Source organism: Furipterus horrens, unplaced genomic scaffold (assembly GCF_987537825.1).
Source record: "Furipterus horrens unplaced genomic scaffold, mFurHor1.1.pri manual_scaffold_4, whole genome shotgun sequence".
Taxonomy (NCBI): Eukaryota; Metazoa; Chordata; class Mammalia; order Chiroptera; family Furipteridae; genus Furipterus; species Furipterus horrens.
In genome coordinates, this window is record NW_028327174.1 from 154,604,710 (window position 1) to 154,628,012 (window position 23,303).

Here is a 23,303-nt window from a genome sequence, read left to right on the forward strand (position 1 = left end):
CACCGGCAACTCCTGCGGCGCACCTGAAGCCAAGCTGTATTGACTCCGTCTTTCCCTTGGATCCTTCAGCTGCGAAGAGAGGGGGGGTCTGCTGCATGGGCAACAGCAGACCCTCCATATCACCCTGCCCAGGCTCTGTAGCTTCAGCTTCACTGGAGAGGACACTCCAGCGTCATCGCAAGATGTCGATTCAACACGGGAGGAGACAGATACCGTGTCACTCCCGAGTCGGACTGCACAGCCATTCTCGGCGGTGCAGATAGACTCTTAAGAAGCTACACCATCGTCTCTCGAGACGGACGGCTGCCGACGACAACTTCAAATGGATGAAACTATTTTCTTGTTTTTTAAGTGTCTGATGTTTGCCAGTGCATCTGAGAATCTAGGGACTTTGAAATAGTGCTTCTTATATTGAGGATTGATGTTGGATTAGAATCTTTTTCAGTGAAGATTAGAACTCCATGGTAGAATTCTTATTAGGTCATGAATTTTACATTAAATGTTTCCCAAAATTCCTTGAGGCATAGAAAGTTGAGCTTCCCAGTTTAGAAACTAGGGATTTGGTTTTTAACAAAGTAGTTGAAATCACTCTGATGAAAATTTTGTTTCGTTGTGTATTTTTAAAAAATCCTTTAAACATCTTGTGATTGACACATGCTGAGAATAGTAAATCTGACAACGGTAAAACTGCTATAAGCAAATGTGAGAAAGACTTACCTTGATAGTATTTAAGTTAAGGAATGAGAATGATGTGTAGCATTGTTTTAACGGTAAGACTTAAGTTGATTTTGAGGAAAATGGAAGTTCTGATGGATCACATAGACTTCAGAAGCAGGAGGGGAAGATTAGGAGTGCCACTGTTACCTTTTTCAGGCTTTTGAAAAATCTTGGAGATACAAATGGACTGAACAGAGGAAAATCAAAATCTAATTTGTTAATAACAAGTTAATCTCTTCAGCAAACTACTTATTGAGCATTCTACTAGTGGCTAGACATTTTGTGGCATGTTAAGGTTTTAAACAATAGATAAGAACTTTGCCTTGAAGGAGATCAGTGATTTGAGGGAGACAGAAGCAAACAAGCAAAAACTAATATATCAAATATTATTACGTAACAGGAATATTAAATGCACAGGGTCCTGTAAGAAAAGGAAAATAGAAGAACAGTTACTCAGCTCTTCTTGATGAAGAGTCGGAAAATTTAGACTGAGAAGGTGATCATTGACCTGAGTCTTGATCATTGACGTGAGTTGAAGAATGGATAGGAGTTTTCCAGATGCACAAGAATAGCAAGGGCTTTCTAGGCCAAAGGAAGATTTTGTACTCCAGGGACCTGTGAATATATTAGAATGGCTAGAACCTATGGTAATATGTTGCAGAGAGAAAGAGATATAACTGAAGAGATGGAAAACTTACCATAAAGGGTCTTGAATGCTATGATACATAGTTTGGACTTTCTCCTGTAGGTAGCAAGAAGTTAGTGAAGGATTTTAAAAGCAGTATGACTCTTGCAAAATGGATTGAATATGGTGCAGTTTTTCCAAGTTAGGAAATACAGGATGGGAGGAGCAATTTGGGGGTAGGGTGGTGTTAGCAGTGCATTTAGTAAAGGGGATTAGTTCAGTTTTGTAGTCATTTGAGTTGCCATTGGGGAAAGCATTTGGAAATTTAATTCTGGTGTTCAGGACTTATCTATTGGATGGTATTGATAATTCATAGATCTTGAATTGGCTGGTGGCCCCTGTTTGTGAGACTCACTGGACTTTGAAAAGATAACTATGGACAATATCCCTGGAGTAGCCCCTGAACTTCCCTTTCCACCTTGGACAGCTAAAGCCCTCTTCCTTGTCATTCTCCTTTCCCTGGTCTTAGGCTATGTAAAGCACTCTTTCGGTGTGGGGAAAATTGAAAACTGTTTATTGATTAGGTACTCCTGGCATAGACAGTGTAAGAAATTAGGAGAAAAGATGAACTTTGAAAGTTATTTACTTTCCTCTTTATGTTTGCTTTATTCTCTCATTTAGTTTTTACACAATGGTAATAGTCTTTATTTTTCTTTATTTTTGTATATTAATGTTTTGAAAAATGCCTGATGTTATCTTTTTATTGATACAAACCTAATTATATGTTTATTTATTTGATTTATATTTATAACATATGGAACAGCATTGAGAGTACCAAACTTGCATTTATAGTCAATTCATTTAAAAAAAAAATTTTTTTATTGTATTTTTTTCATTATCATTTATCTGCATTATATCCCCCTCTCCCCTGCAGTCACCACACTGTCGTCCATGTCCATGAGTCCTTTTACCTTTTTCATGGTGATAATAGATTTGAAGTAAGTCCATGGTAACTTTCATATGGAAGCTGGGACTTTTTCCTCTTTTACTCTCCATTGAGAATCTGGTGAGAGTACAGTGAGAGACTTTGGTAATTTATTATTCTCTATAGAATTTATCCCGTACAAATCTATTGTTAGTCCTTTCTGTTCTGGGACTATCAAAGGAATCTGAGTATAAAGCAGAATTATCTCTTAAATCTATGACATGTAGTCTCAAGGACACTGTCACAGTGAAACTAGTTTATTTAGAAGCTGTGTTTCCAAACTGACTTGGTATTCAAACAATTAGCCTGAATTTTGATATTTGCACAATTGGCATCTGTAAACTTTCTTAAACTTTAAGCTATTTCCTAAGATAAAGATAATAAACGTGGGAGAAAACTTCATTCATTTGTCACCTATCAGTATAAATATTAGCTCAGTTGTGACAGTGAAAAGGGGGATATGTTTAATGTTAAGGCTTTGGTCTCATGTAAATTGATATTCAAAAATTTCTTCATGGAATACTTCTTTGCTTGACCATTTTCCTAATTCTGCTCATCTAGAATGTCCAGAATTTGAAATATTGTTGTCATCTATTAACATAGAACTTTGGAATATTCTTTATTTAAAAACATGGGAATCTGTCTGCCTCGTGCCAGGATAAACATTCATAATCGAAGAGCGGATTGTTGGCCTAAGTGTGAATATGTGGCAGACTGTTGAGAAGGAGTGAAGCAGACACACAGCTGGTCAGGAGATGGTTTAGCTTACATGTCGATGCATTTTTTTAAAATCCTGAATTTGACAAAGTTTTGTTTTCCTTGTGAGAAATTTTAATAAATGTTTGGAAATAAAAATGTTAATTAAAGTTCCTGGAATCTAATTTTGAAATATAGTTATACTATTGTCATTGTCTTTAAACATTCCTTCATTATAGCTTTGATTATAGTAAAATCACTGTCCTCTACTGTTTTATAGGCTCATGTAAAAATTGGAACTCAATCACTAGTTTTTATAAATTTATGTATTTAAAGCATATCTGATGCTAATTTTGATATGACATTCTCTTCTGGTTTGAATTCTTGCTTTCTTAGTAAAGCTTAGTTATTTACTACTAAATAATTCTAACAAATAATGTTTATTCAGATAGATTACTGACTAGAAAGTTTCAGTCTATATGCAGCACTACTCTGAAGAAAATGATATCAAACCACATTCTTTGGATATAGATATGGATCCTAGAGTGAATATTTTTGTAATAGAGTGGTTGTTTGACTCCTCACATTCTTATATTAGCTGTTATATCACGAAAAGAGGGAGGTGAAGTAAAAGAAATACAAAAATTCCAAAGGAATTTTAACGTACCTATGTTACTATAGTATTTCCATTTGTTCCACTACCCTCATTTCATATTTTGAGTAATAAACTGCTGCTTTGAAAAGTTTCAATTCTTTATCTGACATTTTTTCTTTTTTGCTATAAAAAATGTATTTGAAAAGCTCCTAAGTCCCAGGCTGGGTGGCTCAGTTGATTAGAGTGTTGCCCATGTACACTAAGGTTGAGGATTTGATCCCCAGTCAGGGCACATACAAGAATCAACCAATGAATGCATCAGTAAGGGGAACAACAAATTGATATCTCTCTCTCTCCCTCCACTCCCTTTCCTCTCTCTCTCTCAAAAAAAATCAATAAATAAAAAATCAAAGCTCATAAATTTTCAGGATTGAAAAGACAATTGAAAGTACAGAAAGAAACTAAAAATGTATAGCTTATTGAAGCAATAACCAAGTAGCCTTGATCTTATACCATTCACCCAATTTTTTGAATTCTATGTATAAGTCTAAAAAATAATTTTTATAAGCTTTTTGTTGTCTGTTATATTTATGTTCCCAAAATACTGTGTTATACTGATAAACCTTTACATCTACATTTCTGGCAAAAGAATTTATGATTTTTTTTTTTTCTTGATTGAATATATTTCACAGAATTTCACACTGTCACTTTTTTTTTCTTTTAGAGTTGATCTCTCTAATGTGTTAGACCTTCATGCCTTTGACAGTCTCTCTGGAATAAGGTATGTTTCCTGTATTTTGCTTATTTTTGTTGTAATATACCTATTATTACATATAAAGTTATAGGAGATACAGGATTGATTTACAGAGTTGCACACTTGGTTTAAGCTTCCTGTAATTCTTTTGACATAAAAGACCATTCCTAATGATTATGTTCTTGAAAGTTTTGTTAATTGGATGTTTGGAAATCACAGCACATTTTCCTATAGAAATTATAGTATAAATGGCATTTAATGTTAGAAACTAATTGTTAATATTTCTACACCAGATAGTTGCTATGACAAAATGCATGACATACATAGAAAATTTTAACTTGGGGTGTTACCACAGATACCTCCTTTTCCCTCAGTGATGGATCAGTTTCCTGCTTCTTTCCCCAAAAGGAATCTTTGATAAGAGAAGAATGTAAATTTCTTTCCTGGATATCAGCATCTTTTTTTAAGTCATCTTAACCATTTTTAAGTGTACAGTTCAGTAAAGCATATTTATATTATTGTGGAATGACTCTACAGAACTTTTTTACCTTGCAAAACCAAAACTCTATACCTATTAAATGACAGCTCTCCATTGTCCTCTCCCCACTGCCCCTGGCAACCATCATTCTATTATCTGTTTCTATGAATTTGACTATTTTAATACTCATAAGTAGAATCAAACAGTATTTGTCTTATCATGATTGGCTTATTTCACTTAGTCCTCAAGGTTCATCCATATTTTAGCATATGATAGGATTTCCCTTTTTCAAAAGACTAAATAATATTCCCCTATATGTGTGTAATGTTGCTATGAACATGGGTGTGGTAATTAATATCTCTTCAAGATCCAGCTTTCAGTTCTTTTGGATATATAACCAGAAGTGAGATTGCTGTATCCTATGGTCTTTCTATTTTTAAGTTTTTCACGAACTACCATACTGTTTTCCATAGCAGCTGCACCATTTTACATTCCCACCCACAGTGCACAAGGGTTTTAATTTTTCTACATCCCGCCAAACCTTATTTTCTGTTGTTTTTGGTAGTAGCTGTCTTAATGGGTATGAGGTGATTGCTCATTGTGGTTTTTGTTTGCAGACTGCCACTCAAGCCACTGAGCCACACCGGCCTGGGCTTGTGGTTTTGATTTGCATTTCTCTAATGATTAGAGATGTGGAGCACCCTTTTCATCTGTTTGTTGGCAGTTTGTATATCATCTTTGGAGGAATGCCCATTTAAGTTTTTACTTCATTTTTAAATCAGGTTATTTGATTTTGTGGCTGAGTTATAGGAGTTTTTTGTATATTCTAAGTATTAACCTCTTATCAAACATATGATTTGCAAATGTTTTCTTCCATTTCCTCTGAAGTAGATGAGTCAATAAAATCCTCATGTGAGAGTTTCCTTCTTATACTGGGAGGAAAGGAGCATCCTTATCTTCGAAGGCAAATGGACACACAAAGGAATCTGAAGGAGCAGACCTTGCTGGGTTTCCCCCAACTTACTGTAGCACTTGGCTCATACTCTATCCTGTCACATCTCTCCATGACTTTGCACTCTTCATCATACCTAACATAAAACCACTCAGGCTTAAGCATTTATTTAGGTCTTCATTTCCTTACGAAGGCTCCTGTGTCATGTAAAACTTAAGTCACTGTAAGCTTTCCTCCTATTACTCGGCCTTTGTCCATCTAATTTTCAGACCAGGCCAGGGACCTGAAGAGGGTAGAAGAAAACTTTTTCCTGCTCTGCGGAAGTTTTAGGCAGTCATTGACCAACAACATTAAATATTGAATGTAGGGAAAGAGCATATGACTTGCTTAAGAACAGTTATAATGCATTAGTGACACTTAAAGAAGTTGTTTAATGTAATGGCCCCGCTGTCGGTAAAGCCTTTGCATAACTTTTCGTTGTGCATAGTTGTTAAACAGGAGACTCCATTCCTGAGCAACCAGCTGGGAAGATTTAATCTGACACTTTCCCTACTAAGAACCCACTCCCAGAGAGACTGATTCCCTCCAGTAGTTCCTATAAGTCTTTTCGTTTTCCTAAACTTACTGTAACAATTTACCCCTCACTGTTCTTCAAGGCAAAACATCTGCAAGGTTTTAAGCCCTTCCCTCCCCCAAGCCTGTCCCCCTCAGTGCCTGAATGTTTGCTACAGTGGTTAGGGTTATAATTTGTTATGCCATATTGATCTTCTCTTTTCATATAAGAACAATGCATTTTTAAGATTACAACTTTTTGGTTTTACCAGTAATGAGTCTATAGAAGACTTATATTTATGGACACTTTATTTTTTTTTACTAAGTAGTCATGTTCAAGGGAAAACATTTATAAAGGAAATTTTATTATTCTAACTTTTTTTAGGTACCAGCATTTTCATATTAGGAAGCATAAGAAGAGTTGGTGAAATTTTGAGCAATAGTAAAAATGCTTATGTATACTTTTTCCTAGACCTGCATTAGATCTATTGGAATTGAAAAGAGATCTACTGACATATTTAACCACACAAAATAGTGTTGCTAAAGATTAGTTTTTCTTTATAGTATGTTTATGTATATGAATGTGTGTACCTTTTTAAGAAAAGTTTTAAAACAATCTGCCAGCTTTTCTCTATTAGAATATATGAACAACATGTAATAGACTCAGCTCTGGATTTTCTCTTCCTTATGTTGCTTTGTATCTCTAAGGAATGTACAAGATTAAATTAAAAATGTATTGACTCTGAATTTATAATCAGTTGTTTTAGTTTGCAGAAGAAACTTCAACATTTGCCAACAATACAACCTCACCTTGATCAGGTAAAAAAAATATTAAAAATATTTTTAAAGTATCTCTTTAACTAAATTGGTTCTGTTTAGGATTGTTTTATTAGAACTCTTTCTAAAAATGTATCTTTGAACTGTGTTGTTAGTTTTCAGGATTTGGATGTTTTTGAGGTCATCTTTTCTCACTTCTTAAAGCATTATAGGAGTTCATTAAACTGGAGTTGCATAGAATATTAGTTTAGAAAATTATGCTTTCTAACTTCTCCATTCTCCAGGTCACTCAGCATATTTCATCAGTCCTTCTGAAGGGAATCGCTGCTTAAAAGCAGAGTGGGGGTTCTATATGCACCCCACTTTAAACAATATTGAACTCTTTAAAGACAAGTTTGGTATAAGCATGCATGGCTTATACCAAATAAAAATTGATTTTGAGTTTCAGATAGCACTGTACATTTAAACTTGTTGAGGTGTTTTTCATGCCCTAAAACTCCAATTCCTGAGGTAAATATTGAAGATGCTAGAAGCAACAATAACAAAAATTTCACTGTACACCTCTTTCTTTTTAAGCAAGTCATAGATAGTAGCGCTTTAGGGTAACTTCTTTGTTCCATTAAGGACAGTGGAAGGAAAGGAGCGTGGGGGCAAGCACTGTACGTAGTTGTAGTCTTCCCTCCTGTCTAGAAACTGTCACTCATTTTTGAGTCCTTGTTAATTGTAATAGGGCCAAGGTGAGAGCAGCCACTTGTTCATTTGTCTTCATTTTGGCTCATATGTATGGGGAGCTTTACTACCATGTGTGTGGCACTTTTCTCTGAGAAACTTAATAGAATATTTACCTTCACTTTAAAATGAGTGAATAAGAGACATATAATCCCTTAGTTGTAGTATTTTGGGGGAAAACCACTCTTTACAATCTCAATATTAGCTATGAAGTGAACTTTAATTACATTCTTAATGACTTTCTAGGTATAGGACATCACAGTAGGAGTCATAAAGATTAAAAGATGAAGAATATGTAGTATTCACCTTCAAGAACCTTTATAATAGCATGTGTCTGCACCTATAGTATCTTGAATATATCCTATCATGGCATCTATAATGCCTTGTAGTTTGGGTTGAAATGCTTTTTCCCTTGCAGTGGTCTCTAAATTCCTCAAATATTAATTCCTCATTGCTCTGAGTATGTGTAAAAGAATGCAAAGCTGTGATGGGGGTGTACAACAGAATCAATTGCAGAGCTTTTAAAAATAACTGGATGCTCATTTTTGCCTCCTCTCATATCTCCAGGAATGGGCCTTGAGTATGTACATAGTAATGTGTATGTATACTTTTAACATTTTATTTTGGAAATTTCAAAGATATACAAAAGCAGAAAGAATAATAAAATGAACCCTTCATATGCTTGACCCAGTTGCAATGGCCGTCAACATTTTGCCGATTTTTATTTAATCTATCTTTTCAACATTTCTTTTGCTACAGTATTATTTAAACTTTTTTCTTTAAATAGAAAATTTCAAGCATATATAAAACTAAACTAGTGTAGTGAACTTGCATATACCTATCACCTTTACTGGAGCGTATTAAAGAAAATTTCAGACATTGTGTCATTTCATCAATAACTAGGGCATTTATCTTTTTTTAAAGCTTTCCAGGAGATTCTGATGCCCTTTCCTACTTTAAATATATGAACATAGAACAGAATGTAATATTATTGCAGATAAAGGGCTCTGGAATTGAGAGACTTGAGCAGTCCCATTTGGTTTAGTAGATCATAAAAGACTTTATATAATAAAGTATACAAGTATCTTCACATATATTTGTGCCTATATATCTGTCTATTTGTGTACATGAACACATAACCCTGCAGTTCCCACTCAGATGAAGATATAGAAGATTTCCAAAACTGTTAAGAGAGTTCCTTGGTACCTCTTCCCAGTCAGCGACCCTCCTTGTCCCAAAGAGCTAACTGTTGTTCTGACTTTATACCCAAAAGTAACCTCAAGATGTTAGATTTATTTTTGACTAGAAGGGTAAGGGGAAGAGCAGTCCAGATGTTTAAAAGTGGGAAAGTGAGAATGCTGTAGAAGAGCAGAACTCCAGTGCAGAAGTCTTAGTGAAAGTTCAGTACTGGGATCCTGCTTTGGCTTTGATTTGCTAGGTGAAGAGAACTCGTGCTGTGCTGTCAGATGGTGTTGGCTCAGCTGGGTTGGAGTGTGGAGTCAGGAGACCAAGCAGGACGAGGGCCTATGTTGGTTACAGTGAGAATGGAAATGGGACAGATTGAGCACTGTTTCAAGATAGACTTGTCTGAATAACCTTACTAACTGGGGATAGAGCAGTAAGACGAGAGAAGGGATGGGAAACAAGCCTGGATTAAATAGAGAAACCTAGAAATAGAGATATCTGGAAAGCAAACTGATTTGGATGAAACTGAGTATTCAGCTTCGAACCTGATGGCAGGACATCGCAGTAGAGATTACACAGGCAAAGAGCAGCAGAGGGCTGGACTGCTGAGATGTGAGTTTCGAGTTTAAGCATGTTAGTGGGCTTAGTATTCTAGGTGAAGAAAATGTAGAAATTATTAACATTAGGTATTGTTTGCAAAAGAGTGGGAAATGGAGAAAAATAACCTGGTAGGTTAAAGAAAAAAAAAAACCGAACAAGCTTCTAAAATTTAGGAGTTAATCCTAAATTTTATTTTAAGGACAATACCTTATTTTGATTTACTTTTCTGAATTATTACCTCGATATTCTGATTCTGTGTTTGGAAACGAATTATTTTTAGATTCAGAACAATAATAAACATGGGGGAAAAGTCTGAAATGGGTAATACGTAGGACGTAGTGTGTGTTATTAAAGTTTTATCCCTGAATGATGTTTAATGCATTTCTCTTTATTTCATGGATTTCTTGTTTACTCTCTATAAGGAGGACCTGGGGTTGGAGGATGGGAGGAGTTTAGATAGAAAACCTAACTGGTAATTCGTGCGTACTTAATCAGTAGAGCCAGTTATGAATTATGACCCTTGTCTTTTGACCCAGGAGTTTATGGATCTCATCTTCTTTCGGGTTTGCCTAATACGAGTAGAGTTTATTGATACAGAAAAACATCTCATTTAAAAATGTATATTTCCTTTCTTGATCCCCATGATGCATTGTCTTAATTTTTAAAACTTAAAATGTCATGCTGGAGTTAATTGAATTCCTTAGAAATATTGTCATATCTCTTAACCTGCAAAAAGGAAAAATTATCCTCTGATATAAAATTCCTTAATCATATAATAAAACAATATTGAGTACTATATTAAGACATTCCCAATATTAAAAGCTAGGTTATACAGTGAATAAATTACCTATTTAGCATTTTTGATGATTAAATTATTACTGTCTTTTAAAACTGAGAAATTAGGTTTTACTTTGGCATCCTTTTGCTGGTATTCTTCTCCCCTTGGCACGTGTTTGGTTGGAGATAAATCAGAACTTTTCTTTATACTTCTTTTTCCAAAGAACAGAATTAAATTTTTGCTTTTGAGGTCTGCTCCTGGCTCTGGGTAGTTTTTTTCTTTTTTCTTTTTTTGAGCCTTATTTTCCCCAGTTTATAAAATGGAAATAATTCTCATTATTTCACAGGATTGTCGTCACAAGTAAATAAAAGATAAATGAAGTGACCCAGGCAAAGGTACCTGGCTCAGTTCTTATAAGTGATAAGTTATATATACATATTAATAATACCCTCCCTCTTAACGCTGAAAATCCTTGAAAAAATGAATTAAATAATGAGTACCCTTTTGTGACAGTTTCTCTGTGTAAATGTTAAACCATTGATCAGCTATATAGAAAATGGACTTGCTGATACCAAATATCAGCAAATAATAGTGCAAAAGTTATACTTAATAGGTATTGTTAGGCAACATAAATTTCTATGAATGCTTTCCTTTTTATCTTAAAACTTGTGGTTTTAAAAAAGTCAATTTTTACTATAAAAGAATCATTATTGATTCTCTCTCTTGATTTATAGAGTATTATTACAGTCACATTTGAAGTACCAGGAAATGCAAAGGAAGAAAATCTAAACACATTTATTCAGGTGAATGCGATAGTTAACTGATTAGTTATTTATCAGCTGTATTGTTATATAGTTGTTGCTGTTAGCAATGGTTGGTCTTATTAACATATGTCACTTGATACAGAATCTTCTGTGGGAGAAGAATGTGAGGAACGAGGATGGTGACTGCATGGAGGTCATACGACTAAAGGTGCAGTATACAGTTTACAGTTTTATACTTTGGGACAGAGTCCCTTTCTTGGCTGTTATATAAAATCATATTTGATTTTAAACAGAAGCACTGGATTTAGTACAAGTACAAATACGTTTGTCTGTATGCATTTTTCCTTATTTCCGCTGCTGAAAAGAAGCTTTGCAAATTACAGCATAAAGCATGGTTTATTTGCACAGCTTCATTTAGTGTTGCAGCTTAAACAACCCTTGTGTTTTGAAATGTTACCCTGTGCTCTCTACTCCCAGGAGTTCTGAGCAGTTATCTGGCTCATGAGCTTGACCTGTTGAAATTCTCCTCTCTTTGGCACTCAGATTAGTCAGTTAGAGAAAACTGAACTCTTTCCAAGAGAGCTTTATTAACAGGAAAATAATATTAGAAATCTTGCTGCAGCTGAACCTTTTACTTTTTGATGCTTCTAGCAGACACTAAACATTTGTCATACTATAAGTAGTATTATAAAAGATTAAAAAGAACACTTGACCCTTGGGTATTTATGTCACAAAAAGTGTTTGTTTTTTTTTTAATTCTCACCCAAGGATATATTTATTGATTTTGGAGAGAGAGGAAGGGGGAGAGAGAGACAGAGAAACATTGATGTGAGAGAGAAGCATCAATCAGTTGCCTCCCATATGCACCCCAACCAGGGATTGAACCTGCAACCTAGGTATATGCCCTGACTAGGAATCGAATCTGCGGCCTTCTAGTGTATGCTCTAACCAACTGAGCCACCCAGGCAGGGCATGAAAGGTGTTTTTAAAGAGGGCGGTGGTTCTAGGTTGTATGCTTAATCCATCAGCCGTTATTTGAGTGTCTATTCTTGTGTTCCCAGGAGTATGTAAATTTTATTATTAATGTTTATTATTATTACTGTAAGTAACTAGATTTTCAGTTACAGAATGACTTCCTGGGATCCCTAGAATGACAAAGGTTAGACTATGGAGAAACTATTTTGGTTGAGATTTCTTCACTCCTTGTTCTGGACCTACCTGGGGTTGCTAGAGCAACATAGGTGAATCCCACATCCTTCCTACCCGATCCTGCTGCTGCTTTATGATTGTAGCACCATCTACCTTCCATGATCCCAAATGGCAAATGACATTTCATCTGTAACTGCTTTTGCCTCCTAGTAGTAAACAGGGGTGGTATCTAGAAAAGCAGCCATTATGGCATTATACTAATGCTGCCACACAGACTTCTACAGAAGAGCTCAGTGACTCATCCTGCACTATCCCAGTTTGGAGTTTGTCCTTACATATATGCCAGTTTTTCTGTAGTTGTCCTTTTGGTTCTTCCTTTGGCCTTCCTCTCATCACCATATTGGGAGATCTGGAGCAACACAGTCAATCTTCGTAGGCTTCCTTTTTCCTGTTACAAATAGTAGTACAATGTAATCAGCATGTTGTACATGTTAACTCTAGTAACAGCAAATGTTTCAAACTCTTGATACAAAATTGATGCTTAGGTAATTCTAAGACCCTTATTATTATAATACATATTCAAATTCAAAGAGCAGAAACAATGAAATCATTATATATTATACACCTTAAATTACTACAATGTCATATGTCAGTTATATCTCAATAAAACTGGAGAAAAGAACCAGAAAACAACTGGGTACAGGCAGAGAAAAACTTGAAGAACATACACACAAAATGCATAAATACACCAGAAATATGCAAAATCTGTGTGGTGGGAATAACTATCATTGATTTATTATGCTGTCTCTCAGTGTATGTTAATTTTATAACAAATATGCATAACAAATATTTCAGAGAAATGATTTCATCTCCGTAAGAGCCAGTTTATTAGATAATTTGTTCCTCATTTTTGCAAATATAAAATGAACTTTTATTCAGAGAAATATAATAGTTTTTGTTTTTCTGTATTTTATTATTAGCTACTCCATTTATTGGAACTCATACAAAAAAAAATTACTTGTCACCGAAATCTTTTAACTTCTCATATTTTTCCATAAAAGTAGAATAATCAGTAGAATCTGATACATTATTTTTTATCATTCTGTTGTTTGTTTTTTTGTTGTGGTAACATTGAAAGAACATCCTCATGCATATATGAATTTTGTCATTAGAAAAAAATCAGTGGGACTTTCGGTTAAGATGGAGGCATAGGTAGGTCGCAGAACGGGCAGTCCCACATTCACATGTGGTGGATAAAAATCAGGAGAGATACCTGGGGATCGAGTGATCCTACCCCTAGACCAGACCACCCAGCCCAGGGTTCCAGCACCAAAAAGATAAGTCCCCAAACCATTGAGGGGTTTGGGCAGTGGAAGAAGCTGCAGGATTCTTAGGAGATTTCTCCTAAAGGGCCTGCAGCAGACTTAGGACTCATACAGATCCACTCCTTCTGGGATTTAGCACCAGGGCAACAGCTGAAAAGGCACAAGTAGCATAGGGGAAGAAGGGGAGAAAGTGAAGTGACTGGCATGTGGGCAAGTACTGGGGAGATTGCTTCTTCTTAGGCAGTCTCCCGAGGCCAGGCAGTGGCATTGTCCCCTTTCTGAGCCCTTCCACACACAGAGCCACAAAGCAGTGAAATGAGTGGCCCTACCCTGGCTATTTCCTACGGCTGTACCCCACCCAATTCACATATACCTTTTCTACACTAGGCCATGCTACTAAGTCAGGGAGTCAAAGTAGCTCTAAATAATAAACAGAAACAAACACAGGGAGGCTGCCAAATTGAGGAGACAAAGAAATATGGCCCAAATGAAAGAACAGAAGAAAACCCTATAAAAAGAAATAAATGAAGTGGAGATAAGCAACCTATCAGATGCACAGTTCAAAACACTTGTTATCAGGATGCTCAAAGAAATCATTGGGTACTGCAACAGCATAAAAAAGACCTATGCAGAAATGAAGGTTGCATTAAGTGAACTAAAGAAAAATCTACAGGAAAACAAAAGGGGAGGGGATGAGGCCAAGAATCAAATCAACAATTTGGAACATAGGGAAGAAAAAAGCATTCAATCAGAACAGCAAAAAGAAAAAAGAATTTTAAAAACTGAGGAAAGAATAAGAAGCCTCTGGGACATCTCCAAAGGTTCCAACATCCAAATCATAGGGATACCAGAAGGAGAAGAGGAAGAGAAAAGAATTGAAAATTTATAATATAATGAAAGAAAACTTTCCTAATTCGGTGAATGAAATAGACATACAAGTCCAGGAAGCACAGAGAGTCCCAAGCAAGTTGGACCCAAAGAAGATCACACCAAGACACATCATAATTAAAATGCCAAAGGTTAAAGAAAAAGAATCTTAAAAGCCACAAGAGAAAAGCAGAGAGTTACCTACAAAGGAGTTCCCATAAGACTACCAGCTGATTTCTCAAAAGGAACTTTGCAGGCAAAAAGGGACTGGCAGGAAGTATTCAAAATGGTGAAAAGCAAGGACCCACAACCAAGATTACTCTATCCAGAAAAGGTATCATTTAGAATGGAAGGGCAGATAAAGTGCTTCCCAGACAAGGTAAAGCTAAAGGAGTTCATCATCACCAAGCCATTATTATATGAAATGTTAAAGGGACTTCCTTAAGAAAAAGAAGATCAAAACTATGAACATTAAAAAGACAACAAATTCACAACTATCAACAACTGAATCTAAAAAACAAACTAAGCAAACAACCAGAACAGGAACAGAATCAGATATGCAGGTCATCTGGAGGGTTATCAGCTGGGAGGGGAAAAGGGATTAAGAAGCATAATTGGTAGGTACAAAATAGGGGGATGTCAAGAATAGTATAGGAAATGGAGAAGCCAAAGAATTTATATGCATGACCCATGGACATGAACTAAGGGAGGGGATTGCTGGAGGAAATTGGGGTACTGGGCAGAGGGGGACTAAGGGGGAAATATTGGGACAACTGTAATAGCATAATTAATATATTTGAAAGAAAAAATTTGTACAGAAACTTTTGTTAAAAAATGGGAGGCTTTGAGAAAGTATGCACAAAAAACTGGAAATAAGTAAATTTTTTTAATCCTCACCTGAGGACTTCTTTTCTTTCATTGCTCTTAGAGAGGAAGGGAGAGAAAGAAACATCAGTGTGAGAAGGAAGCATCGATTGGTTGCCTCCAATACACATCTGGACTGGGGATTGTATGCTCCCAGATCAGGAATCAAACCTACGATGTAGGCATGTGCCCTGACAGAAAATCGAACCAGCAACCTTTCAGTTATGGGAAGAGGTTCCTACTAACTGAGCCACACCGGCCAGGGAAGGAAATAAGTAATTTTAACAGTATCTTTTTATGAGCTTATATTTTGAAAAGGAATAGGAAAAATTAATCCATTAAATTCAAATTGAGGCTGACTGATCATTGTCCTCTGAGCAGGGGCTGGTGTCCATCAAAGACAAACCACAACAAGTGATTGTCCAAGGTGTCTATGAGCTGTATGATCTGGAGGAGACCGCAGTGAGCTGGAATGATGACGCTGAGAGAACAAATAGATTGATTCTTATTGGTAAGCTACAAACTGTTAAATTTCTAAAGCAAAGCAGAACATATATTTGAAAGGAATATAATATGCTACTTAAGCAGTATTAATCAGTCAGAAGCCCTTTTGTAAACTCACAAGTAAATAAACCTGTAGTCAATGTATTTGTCTTAATCATGTGATAACATTCATAAGGACTTGCTAGACCGTTTATTCTTCCAACAACTTTACCAAAGTGATTAGTCCAAGTGTCAGTTGGGTTCTGAGAGATTTAACTAGAAAGTTAAAGAAGGAATTACTCAGTTACTATTGTTTTTCATTTTGAAGATCATCAAGAATTTAATGATTTGATAGGTCAACTGTATCATTTTCATAAACATAATATAATCACACCTTATTTTCTCTTTGCAGGCAGAAATTTAGATAAGGATATCCTTAAGCAACTATTTATAGCGACTGTGACAGAAACAGAAAAGCAGAGGACAACATATTTTAAAGAAGATCAAGTTTGTCCATAATATTAGAAGCACTTCTTATCAAAAGGATTGGATGATAATATTAGGACTACGTTTCCTCTTGGGTGTATTTCAAGCATCTGGTCTTTGAATTACAGTGTATGTTAAAATTATGTTTATTTTATAGAATACATGAGATATAGTAAATCAGTACTGTAAAACATTTGCTATTTATACAATAAAATATAATATCCTGTTTTTTTAATAGATATTTCACAAAAATGTCTTTCAGAATTGGCTTTGAAGTTTACATATGATGAGCTTCTCACTCATGGAATTTACTGTATTTAAAATAATGATGGTAATATTTACTTCAACATTGTCATTTTCCACTTCAGCTTCTTGTATAGATATTATTAACAAAAAAAAAAAAATGAAAGCAAATAACGTTACCATTTTTATCAAATGAAATGAAAGGTTTGTTGTGGCTAGAGACTTATAAGTGGAAGAAATCTTAATAAATTAATTGGAAGCATTTCTTGTTTTTAGTCAATTCTAAGCCTTACTGATAGTCAGTGTAATGAAATGTTAGCATTCACTTTGCTATTTAGATGATTCTAATTGTAGAACTTTTAATTTTAAGTAGATTTTACTAGTATTAAATTTATCTTATTTTTGATCTTTTAAAATTTTTATTATAAGCTAAAAAGTGACAAGTTACAAGACCTTCAAATATAACTGCAGATAATTTGATAATTTAACAATTTTTACTTTTCTCCTGTTCCGCTAAGAGCAGGTCAGCATTAAAAATATTCAGGTTGTAGGAGAATAATGTTAGATGGAATTTAAAGAAGACCTTTCCCAAACTAATAGTTGTTAAATATCAGAGAAAACTACCTAAATGGCATTTTGAATTTATTTTTTTAAGAATTTTAAATAAACGACTATGTCCAGCTTGAAGCAGCTAGAGGAGCTTGAGACCTTCGCCCATTGTCCTTTACAAGATTACAAAGGGTCTTAATATCTGAGAGGGAGGGATAGTTATTTTTTACGAACCAGGGGTATGAACTTGGGGGGGTATTGCTGGGGGAGGGAGATGCTGGGTGGAGGGGAGTAAAGGGGAGAAAATTGGAACTATTGTAACAATATAATCAATAAAATACATTAAAAAAAATTTTAAATAAAGAATTACACCTGTATCTTGAATGGTTCCAGTGTTTGGAGGCATGTCAATGATTAAATTATATATGTCCCTTTCCCTGTATTCTGTATTTTTTATATATAACTTCTCTATATTCATCCATTTGCCTTCTAAATCCATTCTCTTAATATGTGGTTGAAAAAACACCTGTATTTTGTGGCAGTATATTGTGCAGCAGAAAGTCATCTGATATTTGAGTCAGATCTGGTCTTTAATTCCAGCTCAGCTACTTCTTGGCAGTGTAATCTTGGGCAAAGTATTTTCTCTGAGATTAGTTTCCTTATTTATAAAGTGGACAGGGATAATACCAGCCATTCAAGGTTCTTGTGAGGATTAAATAGGTTTGTAATGCACCCAATCCAGCTCCTGGCACACAACAGAGCCTAGGTAGATGTGTCTTCTTCCTAACAGTTTAAATTTGTTTATGTAGTCACAACAATACTTCATAATGTTCTTTGACAAGTAATTCATCTGGATTCATATCTTCTAGACTAGAAAGGGCTTATAATCAATTGTCGTGTTGTGGGAAAAATACTTGAAGTAATATTAATCTATACTTGTAAAAATCTATAAAACTTGTAAATACTTTTTTTTTCCTTTAAAATGTGTTAATCTTTAAATATTTTTCATTATGTATTGCATGAATTCATTTGTGTTAGAAAAATGTACACATTACAGATGAAATCAGTCTCTCCTTCCCTTTCTCCTTTGGCCACTGTCACTTCTTAGGGGCGAGCAGTATTGTCAGTTGAATGTCTGTTCTTTCAGATGTCTCTTCACTGATACACACGTTATGGTTTATGTTGTTTCCCAAAGTGAATTATTTTCCAATGATTAAGTTTCCTTCTTCAGGAAACTTACAAATTTGCCATAAATATCCTCAAGGAAAGGTTTTATTTTTATAATGTCAATGTTTTAAATAATATGTACATTGTAATGCAGTTTGCTTTTTTTTTAAACTCAACAATTAGTCTTAGATCTTTCCTTGACAGTGTATATAAATATCTTATTCTTTAACTGCTGCGTAGATATTCATTGAATTAGCCTAGAATACATTCATTTTAAAAAGTGTTTATTGTGAACTTCCAGTTTGCCCAGGTATTAGTGCTGGTGCTGAAACTGCTCATGGCAGATACAGGCCAGGTTCTCATATTGCTTATGTTCTGGTGGAGGGACATAAAATAAAATAGGAGGCAGCCTGAAATGACTGATGAAAATAAAGATTGACTTTAGATTGAGTGGTCATGGAAAGGCTGTCAAAGGAGGGCAGTTTTTAAGTTGAGAATAGAATTAAAAGAAGTTGTTCACACCAAGTAAGGGAGAAGGTTCTACACACAGAGGGAGTAAGTTTGCAGAAGCCCTTGAGTTGGGAACGAGCAGAGCATGCTGAAAGACCAGGAAGAAGGCAAGAGTGGTGGAAGCATAGAAAGCCAGGGTGTGAGGTGGGATTGGAATTGTGAGCTGGGGCCAGACTTGCTCTTCGTAGGATAGGGTGACACATCTGGATTATTCTGAAAGTCCTGGGAAGTGAAGTGATGTGATTGATGTGGCAGGTCAACTAGTCTTCTTGAAATTGCAAACAGGGCTGCAGTGAACTGCAGTGCATCCTCTTCTTCTGTGAGAATGTTTCTCTGGCATAGAGATGTAAGGGTGGAACCATGAGCTTCCAGGATATGCACAATTTAACATTTTAAATACATACTGATAAGTTGCTCTTCCAAATGTCTGTAGTTCTTCACAGTAGTATATGAAAGTACCCATTTTCCCAAATCTAACTAACACAATTTAACTTTTGTCAGCCTGCATAGAATGACATCACTTTTAATTTAGATTTTATTCTGTATTTTGGGGTTGTTTATATATTCTTTTAAAGGCGTGTTGTCTTGATCTTCATTTTTATTTTCCCCCAAATGAAGTATTTTTCAATGATTATAGCCATAGTGTAATCAGCACCTTCAGAGGACTTCGGAACTTGCCATAGTCGAGAAGATATTTTTATAATGCAAATTGCTAACTAAAGTAAATAATGTGGGTTATTATTTTGCTTACTAGAGAAGATTTGCAGGGTATTGATGATGATGATCAAGGTTTAGGCAGTTCATCTAAAACTATAGCTTACTGAGTGAGTGATATGGGATAAATCACAAAATCTCTGTGCCTTTGCCCACTTATTCATAAAATGGAGTTAGAGTGCAGATCTCTCTAAATTGTTCTAGGGATTAAATTTAAAGCACCCAGTCCAGCAAGACCTGATTTAAAAAAATTAAAGCTTTTGCACACCTTAAAACATGGTTCTTTCCTAGGCTTTACACAGCTTTAGTGAAAGCTGTGTAAGAACATTGGTCCTGAGTTTAAGATACATGTAGGAAGGGTCAGCACAGGGTGTAAGGGAAGACCAGGAGATTGAGAAGGTCTAAAATTCCTAGATCTGCAGTTTGAAGGGAATTATCAATAAAATAAACCTAACAGCCTTTTATTTAAACATGTATGGGTTTGTTTGCTTGCTACAAATTGAATGATTGTTTCCTTTGGACTACTAGAGTAGGTGGGAAAACTTTTAGATTGATAGTGGAAATAGTGTTGAAAGAAATGAAATCTGCCTTTGTCTAGCAACTTGACCTACCTACTTTGATGAGAAAGATACACTAGATTTTTTTCTCACAGTTAGTCTTAATATTAGCATCAACTTTACCTTTTAACTGTTGATTACCAAATTGCCCTTGATTTTCAGAGTAAAATGGAGAGAAATTAGACATCATCATCCTTCCTGTAGGTTAGTTTAGAATGGTTTGTTTTTCAGACTAGGGTGGGTTCTTGAGAGCATTAGAAAAGAAGTAATCAAATATTATTGAATGCCCATTGTGCACTAGGCCCTATGTTAAATGTTCCTGGAAACAATGTAAAGCTTTTGATTCTTAAGGCAACACTGAAGAACTGATGGGACCAGACAGTAAGAGTTTCTTTTTTTAGAGTGATATGCTATAATGGAGTCTTTCCAAAGCATTCAATTTAGTTTTCATTGATACAGGTCTTTGTTTTTATATTAAAATATTTTGTACAGCAACTTGGTTTAGATATAACTCATACACTGTGATTAATATATATCACTCCTGAAAGAAACCCTGTATCCATTAGCAGTTATTCCCCATTTTGCCCTGCTCTTATCCCCCAGCAAGTGCTAAACTACCTTCTGTCTCTTTGGTACTTCTTTTTGGACCGCTTTCATTTACTACCAGTTTTTCTTGATTCATTATGTAGCATGTATCAGCACTTTGTTCCTTTTAATTAATAAATGTCCAGTTGATGGACATTTAAATTTTTACTTTATGGCTATTCTTTATTCCCATTTTAATTTTTTCAATTAATAGGATGTGTTTTTCATAACAGTTTTAGATTTACAGAAAATTGAGCAGATAATAAGAGCTCCCATGTATCACCTTATCACCCCCCTAGCCCAACACACACACACACACACACAGTTAACATCTTACAGTAGTATGCTACATTTGTTATATTAGTGAACCAATATTGATGCAGTATTATTAACTGAAGTCCACAGTTTATTCCAGATATCCTTATATTTTTACCCAATGTTATTTTTCTTTTCCAGGATTTTATCCAGGCTTCCACATTACATTTAATAGTCATGTCTCCTTAGACTCTTCTTGCTTGTGACAGTTTCTTAGACTTGTTTCGGAGACATTGAGAAGTTCTGGTCAGGAACATAGGGTGCTCCTCTTTTGGAATTTGTGTGTTTTTCTCATGATTAGATCGGGGTCTGGGGGAGGAAGACCACAGAGTGCCATTTTCATCACATCATATCAGGGGTATACTATCACGATTTAAGGCTGTTTTCTGTTGACATTGATCACCTGATCATCTGGCTGAAGTAGTGTTTGTCAGGTTTGCCCACTGTACAGTTAAAGTACTCTTTCTACCCCTTCTCACTGTTCTTCCTGGAAGGAAGTCTCTATGTGCTGTGTACAATAAAGGAGTGGGGAGTTACTCATCCTCAAGGGCTGAGTACCTAATTTATTTGGGATTCTTCTGCTAGGGAGATTTGCCTCCCCCTCCCCCACCTTTATTAATTAACAATCATTTTTATCACTATGGATACATGGATATCTATTTTATACTTTGGGTTGTACAGTGGTCGCTCTCTATATCGCAGTTCACTTATTATGGCCTCACTGTATTGTGGGGTTTTTAAAAATATTATATTTATTGCAGATTTTTCGCTATATTGTGGGATTTTGTGGTACTGTATAAGTATGTTGTTAAAGGTTCGTAGGTTTAAGAGTGTAGGATATGTTTAAGAACATAAGAAGTGTTTGTAAAAGTGTGGAAAAGGTTAAGGGAGTGGGAAAGGTTAATAAGGGACTGGGAACGGTTTATAAGTGTGTGGGAAGGGTTTACAAAGCCTTAAAATATATATAAATACTAAAATAAATGTAAGGTTCCTACTTAGCGGATTTTCACCTATCGCGGGGGGTCTAGAACATAATACCCGCGATAAGTGAGGGAATACTGCAGTAAAATATGACTTCATTTTGTCTCTCAAAGTGTCCCAGCTTTGGCCATTGGGAGCTTTTTCAGTTGTTTCCTGTGTGCCCTCTGACATACCCCCCATTAGGGTGGGTTTTGATTTGTTTTATTTTTTCTGAGTCTGTTCCTCCTTTTCTCCTTTCATTTTGAAATAACCCTAATATCAATAGAAGTTGACTCTAGGAAAACTAAACAATACTCCCTTTCCCAGGTAATCCTGATTTCTATGTTGATGGAAGAACTATGCCTTACCTGCAAGTGGTTCATGGGGAGCCTTCTGGGAATATAAGGTTGAATAAGACACCTGTTCTGCCCTCCAGAGTTTAATTCAGTAGATCACACAAGTGGTAATTGGTAAATTTGGGGTTTAAACACAAATCTATTAGACTCAAAACCTGTTATTTGTCCTCCTTCAAACTATAACTGGGAAGCCTTAGAGGGTAAACACCTCAGGAGTAAGAAAGCTGTTATCAAAGTTTTATCCTGGAAACAGTAGCTACTTTAAGCTCCTTTTTATCCTGAAGTCACTAAACTACTTTTTAATTATATTTTGACCTTTTAGCTGGCTTCTGACTCCTCACAGAAAAATCATTATTTTGCAAACACTAATGGAAGATTTACTATGTAACAATGGCTTAATACAATATTCTTTTATGTTGCATTTTTATTAGATGCCACCTCAAAATCTTTTTATAAATAGGTGAGTTTTAAATTATGAGTGTACTGGCTTAGTATTTTACCATAAGATCCCTATTTGTATAACACATGGTTATATTCTACTGGACTGCTACTTTACTCTCTGAGTTGATTGAATGTAATCATCTAAAAATCTTGTTACCTCCTAAAACGTCAAGTGAGTTAAAGGAGCTTCTCTGTCATATAGCTCCTCTTCCATGTGATCGAAACTGGGCCTTTCCTTGCCTCTCTTAAGTTTTGTTATTTATTATTATAATAAAAGTGCTTAATGTGATTTTTTTGTTTTTCTGAAAGAAGGAAGGGGGGAGGGAGAGAGGAGCCCCTCACATCCTAGGTGTATCCCTTGAAGCTGGGGGGCCATTTTGTGAAAACAGCATATTTCAAACAAGATTTGTACTGGTTACTATGTAGCAAAATCAATTTAGTTGTCTGTGGCCATTAAAAAAGAAAAATATTGATCACTCTAGTGTAAGTACATTACTTTATGAAACCCATTTCAGTTATACAAGTCTGTATATGCAAGATTGTTT

General features: G+C 35.4%; 1 protein-coding gene across 1 annotated transcript in view; it reads left to right on the forward strand.

Annotated features, from left to right (window-relative positions):
- Positions 1–16,851, forward strand: part of LOC150013112 (zinc-regulated GTPase metalloprotein activator 1C) — a 47,459-nt gene extending 30,608 nt beyond the window's left edge. The window contains exons 10-15 of the mRNA XM_090274148.1: positions 4,343–4,399; positions 7,122–7,173; positions 11,158–11,226; positions 11,330–11,395; positions 15,774–15,903; positions 16,288–16,851. Of these exons, the coding sequence (XP_090130274.1) occupies positions 4,343–4,399; positions 7,122–7,173; positions 11,158–11,226; positions 11,330–11,395; positions 15,774–15,903; positions 16,288–16,394 (481 nt within the window). The 3' untranslated portion in view covers positions 16,395–16,851. The remainder of the gene's footprint in view (positions 1–4,342; positions 4,400–7,121; positions 7,174–11,157; positions 11,227–11,329; positions 11,396–15,773; positions 15,904–16,287) is intronic.
- The last annotated feature ends 6,452 nt before the right edge of the window (positions 16,852–23,303 follow it).